We start from the raw sequence: 14,740 nt of genomic DNA, 5'->3' as shown, positions 1-14,740 counted from the left end.
ATTTATATCAAGTACAAAACCATCAAAGCTAAACAGTAAAATGTGCACAGTGATGTCCCATGCAAGTGGTTGGACATGCATTTGGCAAAGCTTTGCTTTCTTAGTCCAGGTGATGGTGGCATAGATATGTTTGCCTTAGAATTAAGGCTCACACAATGCACAAAATATGTGAGGAAAGGTTCTTTGATAAATTTTACATGCCAATAAATATTTAAGCATGGAAATTCTGAATATAAACAAATATTTTCTTCTAAAATCAAAACATGAGCCATTTTGTTACATGTGATTCTAGTTACTTTTTAAAAACTATTTGTTTTTTGTGGCTTTCACATCATGCATTTAATCCCATTCATCTCTCCATACCTTTGCATCTGCCCTATGCCCTTACAACATACCCCCCAAAATGAAATAAAATAAATTTTAAGAGAAAAGAAAAAGAGAGATCTCACTGTGGAATCTGAAGCATGACACAGTGAGTCACTCAGTCCACCCTTTAGACCATATCCCTTCACTTGAAAGTGTTCATTGCAGAGTCATTGGTCTGGTTTGAGGCCTCTGATTTCTGCTACACTATTGACACTGGGTCCTCACTGGGACTTATCTTGGAAATCCTGTTGCTGTCTTGTTGTTGCAGAGATCATACAGCTTTGGATCTACAGGACTGGTTCCTTCACATTTCCCAGCAGATCTTCGATGGAATGGATGTTGGGGTAGAACAACTCATAGCCATGGTTGGGCCTGGGTGGTTGCAGGGTCGGTCAGTTCATCAGCTCTCCCTTATCTTCACTACTAGCTCTCCAGCATTTCCCTGCTACTTCACCATTTTTAGCAAAGAACAAAGGTGAGGCTGGTTTCCCTGTTTTTATTCCCTCAGAGCCAGCTCCCCCACACCTTCATCACCAGGAACAGCTGACTGTGTTGCCCAGGTGAGGTACAGGGGCCACTCTGCTGAGTGCTGAAGTTGACCAGGGCAGGGATAGCTGTCCTGCTCTCATGACCACAGGTGAAGGATAAGGAAGTGGGGAGAGCATTTCTCCCTTGCCCATGCCACAGTTTAACAGATGAGGGGTATACGCAGATCTCCCATGCTCACATTGTTAGGGTCTACTCACCTGCAATCCTATCACCAGGGTCAGCTCTACTGTGCTTCCCAGGCAAGGTACAGGGCCTGCTTTCCATAGGGGTGAGAGGGTAAGGATATGCTCTCACACTCAGGGCTGGCTCACCTGTGCCCTCCAGTGACATTCTCTTTATGTCTTTTAGTGTACATGTTTATAGATGCACATGTGTATTGTGTGAGTCTATGAGTTTCATAGCATGTGTGTAGACTTAAGATGACAGTTCTGCTCTTTCCCTCTAATATGTGGGTCCATAGGATTGAACTCAGGTTATCAGGGTTGGTGTTAGGTACCTTTACCCACTGAGAAATTATCAGCCCCATATAGAAATATAATATGGCAGAATAAGCAAAAACTTAGAAGGAAAAAAAAGAGGCCAGATCAGGGTTGAGTTTCATACAGAAAAGGTGGTTATGCATGGCAGAGATTTAAGAAAAACAATACTAGAGAGAGAGAGAGAGAGAGAGAGAGAGAGAGAGAGAGAGAGAGAGAGAGAGTTAGAACTTTGTATTCATTCAATTTTCTTATCACCATAATGACATACTCAGAACCCATACTCAGTAGATTTGTGGACTGCTTTTTAAAAACTCATTTGTAAGCCTGGATAATCATGCCTTTTCTTGCATGTATCAAATCAATTTCCTTTATATTTATGAGTTGTATACTATTTTATAAATTTGCAGCTATTTAGCCATTCACCAATGAAATAACATCTGAGTTGTTTACGGTAACAAACAGGGTCTCATATATGCCAGTCTTGGCTCTAACTCTCTCTGTTGCCAGGAACCTTAAAGTCTGGTTCCTCCTTCCCCTACCTCCTGAAAATTGGGATTGCAAGCATGCACCATCTTGCTTCATTTATGTGGTAGGTGATGATTAAATACCAGGATTTATGTGTGCTAGTAGAGTACTCTATGGACTGAACTGTATTCAGGTCTCTCAAGTAATTAAAAATAAAGCTATAGAGTTTCAAGGCAATCCTTGGCTATATAACATGATCTTATGTCAAACATTAATAAGTTGAAAAATAAACAATCATACAACCAGGCAAATTAAAAAGTAAATAACTAAATACTACTATAAGTATGCACATAAAGAGCTTGATGTGAACCTAGGTTTCATGTCACTGGAAAAAATCTCTTAGTGTGCACATGCTAGGTTGGATGGTAGCACCAGTTTGGTTATTATAGACACCACCATCAATACCCTCTTACACAATCCTAGCAACACTATTGAAGTGATCTAATTTCCCTCTGTGCTGCTATAATTCAGTGCTGACACTGTTGTTCTTTTTAAATGATTGATCTATTTTTATAGATGTCATTTTTGGTTTTAAGTGGGTTCTACTAGTACTAAAGACTTTGAAATGTGGAGAGCATCTCTCATGAGCCCTTTACCAGTGTGGGTTCCTTTCCTTTTCATATAGTTATTTTCCCTCTGCTCTTAAATATTCCACTCTGAAAAATGCTTTACATCTGTTGCTTGTATTAGTCACATTTCCATTGCTGTGCTAAAACAGCGTGATCAAAAGCAACTTAAGGAAGGAGGAATTTATTTGGCTATGGTTTCAAAAGGATAAGTGACCATCATGATGGGGAAACACAGCAGCAGGCATTAGGCATGGCAGCTAGAGCAGAAATCTACAATATACATCTTAACCTTAAGCACAAAGCAGAACAAGCAAACTGAAGGAGACTATGATATAAATTCTCAAATCCTATCCTCATTGACACACATACTTCCTCATGCAAGGCCAGACCTCCTAAACCTTTCTAAATAGCAACACCAACTCTGGACCAAATGTTCAAATACCTGAGCCTGTGGGGGACCACTTTCATTCAAACTACCACATGAATTCTTTGCTAAATATGTTATTGCAAATATTTTCACAGGCTTTAGTTTGAAATTTTACTATCCTAGTGCACCTTTGCACAGAACAACAGTTTCCAATCCCATAGACTTTACTCCTAGTGTATTGTCTAAGGAACTTTTTCTTAGTCTTAGACACTAAATACAATTTGTGTTTCTTTACCAATTACATATACATTTATATTTGGATTCAGTCTGAATTCATTCTTATTTTGCACAAGAGATTAGAATAAGGTTAGTTTAGGTGATATTTTTTTATTCTATTATGCTTTTATCTGTTCCTTTTGTCTTCTTTCTCCCCTCTCTGTCTCCCTTTTTCATTTATATTTAAAAGTTTTTATTACATTTTATTTTTTGTATTTTATGTGTGTGTAAGGAAACATCAGTGTAGATGACAGTATACAAGTAGAAGCCAGACAAAAACTGGTAAGTGCCAGTTTCCTTCCCCTACTATATATGGTCCTGCGGCTCAAATCAGAACGTCAGTCTTGGTGGCAAGCACCTTTACCCACTGATCCATCTTGCTGGTCCCTTGGTTTCTTTCTGACTGTGGATATCTATTCATTTCATTACCATTTGTGGAAAAGACTATAATTTATCTTGCTGGACTGTTCTGCCACTCTTTCTATAACTCACTTGCTACATTCAAGAGACCCACTTCTGAGTTCTAGATGCCTTCTTGTTGGCTATGAGTGTCCATCTCATTGATAGCTCTAGTCTTGATTGCAATGACTTTTACCACATGCTAACATATCAATGGCCATTGGGTCAGCAAAATGGATCAGTGGGTAAAGGTATTTGCCATCAAACTTGGTGATCTGAATCTAATATTTCAGACCTACACAGCAGAATCAGAGAAGCAACTCCCAAGACTGTCATCTGACTGCCACACATGTACCATGATATATACACATGTGCGCACATGTGTGCATGTGCGTGTGTGTGCGCTCACACACACAGTACTCACGTCAAACATATAATCAAAAAATAAAATTTCATTATCTTTTTCTTATGGCAGGTCAAATTTAAATCCCTCCAGGTAACATTAGTTTATGACCTTATAGTATATTTTAATATATTTTTTTATTTTTTGCATATGAAACACACATTTTTCTCATTGTAACATGTTACCTACAAAATCTGAAACTGAGGAAAGCACTGGGAGGGCAACAGTTAATCAAAAACCAAAGACTGTGAACAGGGACATAAACCTGTAATGACAATCTCACCATCTTTTTCAGAACACATTACTTTTAGTAAAAGCATAAGCTTTAAAGAGACACAAGATGTACACTCCAATAAGCTAACACATTGAACATCAAGTCTTCTGAACTGTGAACTATCATGCGTTTGGAGTCTTTTGATGCATTATACGAGGTTTCCTGCCTTAACTGCATAAATTTTTATTGTCTGTCCTAAAGCTCATAAAACTTCCTTGAATAATCTCCTATCATTTATTCTCTACAGAAACTAATGTGTTGAATTGCCTTTTAACACTTACTCTGATTTTTAACTGTGGAAATTATACCTATGTACAAAATACCTACTTGCCATAATGTTCTAATTGTGCTCTGAAGCTAGAGAAGAATAACGAAGCAGTGACAGAGAAAAGAACATTGTGTTTGCTAAAACTTTGTTTCTTTTGTTCTACTTTGGGTATTTTCTGAGATTATATAGCTAATACTCAAATGCCATCAACGGTGTTGGATATGGCTCTGTGTGCAAAAGCAGTGGCTTTGAAACCTGAGTTTGAATCCTCAGAACCTTGGCAAAACACAGACCCAAAATACAAAGTCTGGGATTCCATTGCTTTTATGGAAATGGGGAGAGGAGACAGAAGTACCCACAGAAGCTCACAGACCATAAGCCTGGAATATAGAAGCAAAAAAAAAAAATAGCAACGAGATCCTTTCTTACACAAGATGGAAGTTGAGGACTAACACAGAGATTGTTCCTCCCTTCATATGTGTTCCCTGGAATGTACATACCTACCTTTTTACAAATTATACATAAGTACATACTTACATTCATGTGCTCACACACAGACAGACAGACAGACAGACAGACAGACACACACACACACACACACACACAATTACCACTACCTGGCAAAATTACTCAGAATGTGAACGCCCACCCTTGCCACAAGTAATAATTTACATATTCTGTACAATATTCATAAAACATAAAATGAAATCCTGACTTAGTACAATGGCTCAGTGATTAAAGACTTGTCACTAAGACTGTTGACCTCAGTCTCCAGAAAACATATGATAAAAAGAAAACCATTTGTTTCAAGTTATCCTGACCATTAAAGGATTCTGTAGACCATGGATGCCTACACACACAAACACACACACACACAAGGAAAACTTTAAACACACCACCAAAACAAATGCTATCCGTTATTTCAAACAGTATTCTCCTTGTGTATACACTGAACTCAGAACACAGCTAGTAGGAAAGTCTCTGACCTACATACACTCAAGACACTTCCCTGGATGCTGATGGGCTTATCTTGAAAGCAAGCACACTTCTGTCACATTTCCTAAAAGCTAATGCATTTGTCATTGTCACTTGACAGTTTGTTCTAGTTATTGGTTAGTCAACTGTGTTGCCTTCAGCCATCTCTCGCAAAGCAAACTCCACATGTCCAAGCCGTTCTCAATGTAACCACGAATGCTGTCTCAGTGTCCACACAGAAAGATTTCTGTAGAAAGAGCATGAGTTCTTTTACCTGCTTGACGTCATATGCCAGAAGAACATACTTTAAATCTGGGGAAACTGAGTGTCTGGATGCTTTAAAAGTTACCTACAAGAAGAAAAAGAAAGAGAATTTATTATTTTAAGTAGAAAAATAACCGAGAAAGTGGGTTGAGTACTGATGTCAAATACGGAAGAAATAGGAATTCTCAACATACTCTTCTGAAACGAACAATATCATTGTTTTGAAAACTAATTCCTCCCATCCCTTTCTACTCAACATTTTACTCTTTTTCCTTTTTTTCCCCGTCTAGTCCAGTTTCTATTGCACAGCTAGTTTTGGGAGTGAGGTCAGCCTGGTATGTATTGCATAAGTAAAGAAAGCTGCCAATGATTGCATAAGTAAAGCTGCCTCTTACTCTCCCCGCAGCCATCACATACCAACAGCTCCTCAGCTGGTGGAGTTTCCTGCCCACCTCCCTCCCTCTTTGCTGGGATTTTGTGTGGCCAGGGTTAGTACTGGTCTTGTGCATGCAGCCTTAACCACTGTGAATATATTTAAATCAAAGTTTTGACAAATCTTATCTAACAGTTTAGTAGAAAAGACATGAAACAGCTATTTTATGTGTAAATACTTAAAAAGCAATCCTTTTATAACTGAGGAAAAATGGGGCTAGAATGATGTTCATTTGGTACAGTGTTTGCCTTGTATGTACGAGGCCCTGGATCATCCCATGACTATATGAGTGGGCACCCAGGGAGAGGTAGGAGAATCAGAAGTTCATCTTCAACTATTTAGCATGTTTGAGGCAAGTTTGAGTTATATGAAACTCTCTCTCTAAACAGAAAATAATGCTGAGTTAGGTGTGTATCTCAAAATTGTGAATCTATAAATCTAGCATTAGGAGTGTTGAAGCAGAAGGACTACTTTGCAAATTCATTGCCAATCTGGGCTAAAAGTGATATCCACCATGGGCTATATACAATCTCTCTCTCTCTCTCTCTCTCTCTCTCTCTCTCTCTCTCTCTCTCTCTCTCTCTCTCTTCCTCCCTCCCTNCTTTCTCCCTCCCCCCGAATCTTTCTCCCTATCTGTATGTCTGTATGTGTTGTACATTACTGTCTCTATATATTTATTTATGAGATATGTTTGCATTTGACACACACACCAATATGCACAGAGATTATCTATGTTGCTTTCTGTATACACATTTTTGAGATACATACTTATATTTGACACACACATATGTCTGTATTTCAAATGTATGCATACATACGCACATGCATGCACTGAAGTAAAGGCTTATTGAAATTCTGAAATAGACACAAAGATTTTAGAGTTGCGTGTTTGGTTAATAGAAAGAAAAGATACAGTAAAATTCTGTGTGCTGCCATTTTCGGTCTGTGTTTTTTTCTTTTCCTATTTAATTCTTTAAGTATTTAAGGATCTATCAAAGACAAACTCTTTTTAGAGGCAGTTTTCTGGGTAAATCAGATATAACACTAATACATAACTAATTGCATTTGATACCAAACAAACTACTGTAACTACAGTGTACCGGATGGATTCTGAGCTTACAAGTTAACTATTGAACAGATCTGATGACAGAAGTAATTTGAAATGCATGATTAAAGTTAAATACATTGAAGGTGCAGAAATGGTTTTACATGGAATATAGGTGTTTGTTGAACTTATATCAAAGGGAAAGACAGGAAAATGAGTTGATAGGAACAAAAATAAATAGTCTGAGTATTTTCAGCAAACTAGATTGTTTGCACATTATTTGCAGAGACTTGCCTATGTAAATCATTTTGTACATCTTACTTCAAGGTAACATTCACACAAAGCTATCAAGGGAAAATACAAGAAGGCAGGGCTAGGTTTCTCCTATTTCCCTTTCCTTTTTTTTTTTTTTTTGTCCCAAAATCCCCTTCTGCTTTCAATGATACCAAGATATGGGGAAGAAAGTAGCTTTCTATTCAATCTGTGGACAGTGATTTAAGCCTCAATCATTCTGATCATGATGTCTGATAAGCCATCTAAGTTTACAGGGGGATGCTTGAATGGATGGTGATAATGTCAATTTACCAGGAAGATGATGCACTCCAAACCCAAGCAGAGGTTCCTGTGCTTAGGCCATGCCTGACATTTTCCTCAGATTTCTTCCTTTGCATTTTTGTCCTTTGTGATCAACTAGTGACCTCAGTCTTGCCCTCTGTTTGACTCTGTTAGTGCTTGTCAGAGAACCCAGGCCCTGCAGGTTACGAGGCTCTAAGCAGAAAGGAGTGCAAGCAAGATATGAGGAACAAGGCAGACTCCTGTAGCCCAGGGGTTCAAGGTAACCTGACCACCATTAGACAGAATGAGGCACATGGAAAGCAAGCCCCACTTTTTTTTACTCCAAGAAGTAGTGGACCCTACATCACATTTGCCATGTTCCTTTACCTGGGTCTTGGAGAGCAGACTGTGTACTAAGTTCTCATCCTGCAAGGTCCCCTCCCCCCTTCTTTTGGAGATTTTTAAAAGAGGACACCATGTTTGGCTGTGGATGAGGACAGCAAACTACTTTCAGACCATACCCCAGTGCTGAATGTTGCCAGCATTCTCAAATTATTTGATTGAAGGATAATTACTCACTGCCTCCCTGCAGTTCCATGCTCCCCTTTCCTTTCTCTTCCTATCTGAAATCCCATGCTGCTGAAGAATTTGTCCAAACTAGAAAACAGAAAATTCCCACCTTGCAGTAAAGCTGGATAGAATACAGCTAACTGTAGGGTGTGAGATTTGAAGCCAAAATCTAAGGGTATCGGTTTTCTATCACTGAGCCTCCCAACTTATGGCATTTGGTACATGTTGTCAAAAATGAATGGAATTGTCGGGTATTCATTTGGTATTGTCAAGAATAAAATTACAATTTAAGAGCATATATCGTTTTATTTCTCATTCTGGATTTTTACATGTCATTATAGAAATATAATAAGGAATCCAATGGTAGGGGCCAAAAGGTTTACTTTTTTTTTTTAATTGAGAAAAGGAAAAAAAGTTTCCGCCTCCTCCCAGCCTCCCATTTCCCTCCCCCTCCTCCCATCCTTCTCCCCCTCTTCCCATTCTTCTCCCCCTCCCCCCACTCTTCTCCCCCTCCCTCTCCAATCCAAAGAGCAGTCAGGGTTCCCTGCCCTGTGGAAAGTCCAAGGTCCTCCCCCCTGACTGACTGAAAAAGGTTTACTTTTAAAAAACAAGAAGTCCTTTAAAAGGAAGCAGAAATGAAGGACTATGAAAAAGCATCTGGCAGTGCCAAGTCACCTTCCTGAGAAGCAAAACCAAAGAGAGACAGGCCAGTGAAAACTGTGACTGGTTCATACCAGACAGAAAAAAATCTAATCCCTAGGACAGAAGCGATGACAGGGTTCCCATAACAGGTTCTAAAGAGCAAAGTGGAGGATACTGTCTGTTCAGTCATCTCCTTAAAGAACAGTACCCTTCCTAGAACTGCAGTGCCTGGGGCAGGTAACCTTGTGACCGGATGTCATCACTTCTGTCTTAGGGACTAGAAATCCCCAACATTATAGATGGTGAGGCTGTCTCAAGGCCACAGAGATGCAAAAGGAATTCAGGAAGGCTCCTTTCACAGACCTTGAGTTATCTCACCAGCCAGAGGGTATTTTTGTTCTTCGTTGCTTTTATTCTTTTTGGTAGAGACATTTTTCCCTGCCTGGTATGAATTATTTAAAGGAATCTCACATGCTTTGTCCCCTCCACCCCTATGTGAGATTCTTCACACAAATTAACTTCCTGTTTTCACAGGTGCGTCTGGGCCTTGGTAACAACATTTTAGTGTCTTTACAGTTCCTACCATTATCCAGTCTGACACTTTGTTAATTATCACTGTACTCCCTCCAGCTTAGGCTGCACACAAACTGGGAATTGTTCCAAATAGCTTTTCAGGGGCCCAAAGCTGCTGAATCTAGAGCTGAGCACTGGTCATCTGGGATGGAAGGGTCCATAATGTGAACATAAGAAACTCATTCTAGGGCTACAGAATAGCTCAGTGGCTGAGAATGCTCACTGTAAAAACACAAAGACTTAAGTTCAAATCCCAGAGCCCACATAAAAGACTGGTGTTTCCATGTCTGCCCATAATCCTAGCATTGTGGAGATGAGGGGGCTGATGTTGGGTCGTGTTAGTTGCAAGGCCAGTGTAAGGCTTAATGAGAGACTGTCTCAATGGAATAAGACAGAATGCTATAGCAGGGCACTTTAGGTACTCTAGTCTTCTTGCCTGTATCTGCACACATATGTCCATATATACCACACAAATATACATGCCATAATCTAGTAATTAATTTATGAAACTCTGGAGGTTTTACACAAATTCATGTTACTATAAACAGTGGTTTTCAAATTTGGGGTCGCATATCTGTTATCCTTCATTTCAGATATTTTATTATGATTCATTGGAGTAGGAAAACTACAGTTATGAAGTAGTAGTGAAATAATTTTATGGATTGGGGTCACCACAACGTGAGGAACTGTATTAAAGGGTCACAACATTATGAAGGCTGAGAGCCACTGCTATGAAGCATTTGTGTTATTATCTCTTGTATCTGAGGGAAAATTTCTATCTAACAGTAGTGAAAGCTGCTTGAAATTGGCCTTAACTGTGGGATATAATATGATTCTAGTGAGTCTCAACTGGATAGAACTTCACATTAGAGCTAGGGGTAGAGAGGTGACTTATGAGGTAAGAGTGATTGATCCTCTTCCAGAGGACAAGAGTCCTGTTCTCAGCCTCCATCAGCGCCTGTAACTGTGACTCCATAGAACCCCAAACCCTCTTCTGGTCTTCATAGGCAATCCCTCACCCAACAAATAAATGAAAACAATTTTACAAAAGGAACTCTGAGTTTGGGGAAATTTCATATAGTAACTGTTTTGCTCCCTTCACAGCTTATTTCCTGTTGAGACGAAAGGCTGTAGAAAGGTTGTTGTAGGTAGACATGCCTGTAAGGGTTGGATGTAGGAGCAGAAACATGACATCAGAAAATTACTCCTCAGGTCCCTTCCACTTTTTCTTTGTGTCAGGGTTTCTCACTGGCCCAGAACTTAGCCAAGTAGGCCAGGCTAGCTCTCCAATGAATTTCCTGTCTTCATGCCCCATTTCACTGATGATTGGATTATAAGCATTCAGCACCTGTTCTGCATTTATGTGGGTACTGGGAATCGAACTCAGGTTCCAATGCTTATTGACTAAGACATCTAACTTGAACAAATGATTTCTGTATGTGTTTACCATTACTAAACAATAATGCCTATTAGTGACTCTTTTAGCCCAGAGAGTTCTGGGGAGTCTTGAAAGGCATGAGCTCTACATACAAGCAAAATACATTTAATGAACAACAAAAGGATAGTCTCAAGAATCAGAAATCTTTAATAAATAAATAAAAATTAAAAAAAGAAAGAAACACAAATATGTACATGGTCTTGTCTTACTCAGTGTAACACAAGTAATTCACTGTATGAGAAGCAGCAAGGTTCCTGAAGGTTCTACAAGGTAATGGAAACCCCACTAAGTGGATTTTTCACAACATATTGGGCCGAGTAAGGTAAGAATCAGGTGCCACTGTGGTCCACAGCAGAACTGATAGCTGAAACCCAAAAGCCTGCAGAGACAAGGCACTTAAAGAAGGCTGTGGCTGTCAGGGTGAGAAAGGCTGACTGGACTTGCTCAAAGGAGGAACATTCAACTCTAGATCCTCCTTATCTTAGAGGAAATGTGTAAAGTTGTTGTCTTCATTTTTTTCCAAGAAAAGTCAGAAATCAATATGCTAACATCAAGTTCTATGGATTTAAAATTGTTATGTAATAGTTTCATTATGGAGGAAGGGTATCCTTCATGGGGTGTGGAAGTTTGCTCCTTTGTGGAATGTTAATGATCCCAAGGATGGGGGAGAGGAAAGCAGCTCTTGATGGAGTTTCCAGAAGCCTAAACCTATCACATACTTGGAGAATGTAGGTGAAGAATATATGATCTATTGCTTTTCACTTTAATGAAATCATTGATTGTGGTATGAGAAACCCTTTAGGAAGCATATAAGTAGCTTTAAAGCCTTCCAGGGAAGAAGGGGATAGGAGTCTAGGTGACGGCATCATATGAAAACAACATTATCAACTCCTTGACTAGGGCAGAGAGTATCATGAATGGTAACACCAAGGAGGGAGTAAGATTTGTTTTGTATATAGAATTTTGTTTTTGCAAATGGATTGAAAGTGATTTGATCTGAGGCTTCCCTAGAAATTAGGAATACAAACCACACAAGCAATATCAAAAAGTTAAGGAGGAAGGGACAGACATACACAAGTGAGGATGTGAGCAGGAGAAACTTGGAAAATATATGAAGAAAAATGATTAGTATTTAAGGGCAGAAATAAGATGGTTGAAGAATCACTCAGAGCTTTTTAAGTCAATCCTGCCATTAGAAAAAAAATGTTTATGTATCATTTTCACACTACATTATTTCTCTATGTATATGCGCAAGTTGTGTGTGTGTTATGTGTAGAGGTCAGAGGTAAATTTGGGGTATTGTATCCTCAAGTGCTTTGTTGTTTTGGCAGCTCCTATTGAGCATGACATTCACCAATACAGTCCTGTTGTTTAGGCAGCATCTCCATAAATCTCTCTGTCTTTACCTCCCTAGACCTGCAATTACAGAGGCATGCTACTGTTCCCAGTTTCCTTACCTGAGTTCTGATATCTGGACTCAGATTTCAAGTTTACAGGGCAAGTGCTTTTCTTTATCTCTGAGACATCTCCCTAGTCCCACATGTGTCAATGTTTGTTACGGTGTGCTTGAGTTTCTGAAAGACATCAGAACAAATATTTGGGACTAGTATTTTGAAAATTGGATGTAACAGGGATATCTGGAAGCCTCATCTCTAATGGGTGAGTTTTAGGTGGAAGGTTATGCTCAATTCCAATTTACCCTTTTGTAAAAGGGGGAAGCATTCCTTCCTCAGCAAACATGTCTATGGTGTGATCAATAACACTGCAAATATTCTTAACATTGTTTGCTACTATCTTATTTATATCCTCATTTATGGCACTTGAGACATGGCCCCCTATGTAGCCTGGGCACTCTTCAAAGTCGTTACCTTTCTATCTTTATCTACAGTGTTGTGGGATATGTGATTATACTGTGAACATCAAGATATCATTAATTAAAGTCAACCTCATGTCATGAGGCAGAGTAAAAAACTAGTTGATAGGAAGAAGCCATAAAGTTAGAGGAAAAACAGAGAAATGCAGAGGAGGTAGTAAGCAGGGACTTTGAGTCTGATGGTCTTATTGTTTTGAGATGGAAAAAGAGAAGCTCTTTTTCTGAGATGCTGGCTAAGGAGGAAGGTCAGATTGTTGTTCCTCTGCCTCTCTGAGCTAGTAGGTTTTCACCCCACATTTTACTCTTGTCCTTATAGGTAGAATCACACAATTGAAATTTAGTTTAGGACCACTATTGCATGTTGGGGTTATAGTCACAGGACACACCACTAAAACAGTTTTGTATCCTCAGAATGTGCTTTTTTGCTCACCCATGTTCATCTCCACTCGCTATAATAACTTTGCCTCTCTCTTTTCCTTTCTCAAACTGTATTTCCCTAAGCTCATGTTTTAATTCTTCTCATTTAAGAGTACAATTGCATTCTGCTCTTCCAGAGGACAAGAGTTTGATTACCAGTTCCTATTTGGGTGGTTTACACTCTAGCTGCAGAGGATCTGGTGTCCTCTTTAGGTCTCTGTAGGCACCTTTATACACATACACTCACAGACTCAGACACACACATACACAGACACATAGGATTTTTAAAAGCCAAAAAATAAACTATTAAGCTTCTATTATTTATAGCATAAGTGATAAGTCTGACCAGACCGAATAGAATTCTCCTTGCAGTTCATCAAAGGATTTATCACTGTTTTCATCATCACTCTTGTAGATTGTTTGAAATTGCAATTTACATATTTTATTGTCACAGTAATGTCCCTACTAAGAGGCTTCGATGCAATGATTCACTTTTGTCACAGACATTATATGCAGAATTAGAAAAAGGATAATGATAGTGTTCCAACATGCCAGATACTGAAGATCGTAGCGCGAAATCACTGAAGACAAACTGAAATGTCAGGAGTTCCAGGAAATGGAACATACACATTTGCATGACTCTAAGCTGAAAAGAATTGAACAGAAAGAATTAGGAAGGAGATTAAAATTAACAAGAACTAATAAGAAACATGTGGTAGCCTTAAAAAGTAGGAGACTACATTAGAGAACTGTTCAAATGGGTTAAAGTGTTACTCAAGATTTTTGTAATAAACTGTCAATAAAAGTATATGCAAGTATCTCTTCTTGTATAATACAAAACTAAGTAGAATCACTCAGTCAAGGAACTTTCACATAGTACCTCTTTATACTGGAAAACATAAAGCAGTAACTTTTTTGGTAAAATATACATTCTTATTATTTTTGCAACCCATTGAATCCAAAGTGCTACTCATATGCACATGGCTGTAAAACCGTCCATTGGAGTATGGCTGACCTGTCATTGTCCACGTCCCTGAAGAAAACAGATTCTTCCTTTCTAGAAGTCATCACCTGTCATAAACTTCTTAGCTACAGCACACATATGCCAAACACATACACACACACAGTAAATAATGTGAAATCTTTTAAAAAGGAAAAACACTTAATAGAAGTTGGAAAAGCAGTCAATGTACCAGCCTGGTTTGATGTCAAATGAGGGCTCTTATTACTGTTCTTCACATTTTGGCTTGCATAAAAGCAACAGGCAAAAAGTAGAATGAAAGTTTTCCTTCTGTAGCTCTGGACAAGGCGTGGTTTGTTGCCCACAGTTCTAGCTCTGTTTATCTGGAGGGGTTTGAAACTCAGATCTTGAATTGCTTGTTCTCTACTTCTCCCTTTTCTTAACTGCTCAGTTACTAAAGAAAGAGCTTCCATTATATTCCTTTGTGATACGACAACACTATGTTTTACAAACATTGAT

General features: G+C 38.9%; 1 protein-coding gene across 1 annotated transcript in view; it reads right to left on the bottom strand.

Moving 5' to 3' along the window:
- Nucleotides 1-14,740, bottom strand: part of Dpp10 (dipeptidyl peptidase like 10) — a 714,980-nt gene that overhangs the window by 345,051 nt on the left and 355,189 nt on the right. Inside the window, exon 5 of the mRNA XM_050161474.1 lies at nt 5,725-5,799. Within this exon, the coding sequence (XP_050017431.1) occupies nt 5,725-5,799 (75 nt within the window). The remainder of the gene's footprint in view (nt 1-5,724; nt 5,800-14,740) is intronic.

This window comes from Alexandromys fortis, unplaced genomic scaffold (genome assembly GCF_014885135.2).
Source record: "Alexandromys fortis isolate MF-2015 unplaced genomic scaffold, M_Fortis_MF-2015_v1.1 scaffold_109, whole genome shotgun sequence".
NCBI classification, from domain to species: Eukaryota; Metazoa; Chordata; class Mammalia; order Rodentia; family Cricetidae; genus Alexandromys; species Alexandromys fortis.
The sequence above is the reverse complement of the archived record's forward strand: the minus strand, read 5'-3'. Positions and strand labels throughout refer to the sequence as shown.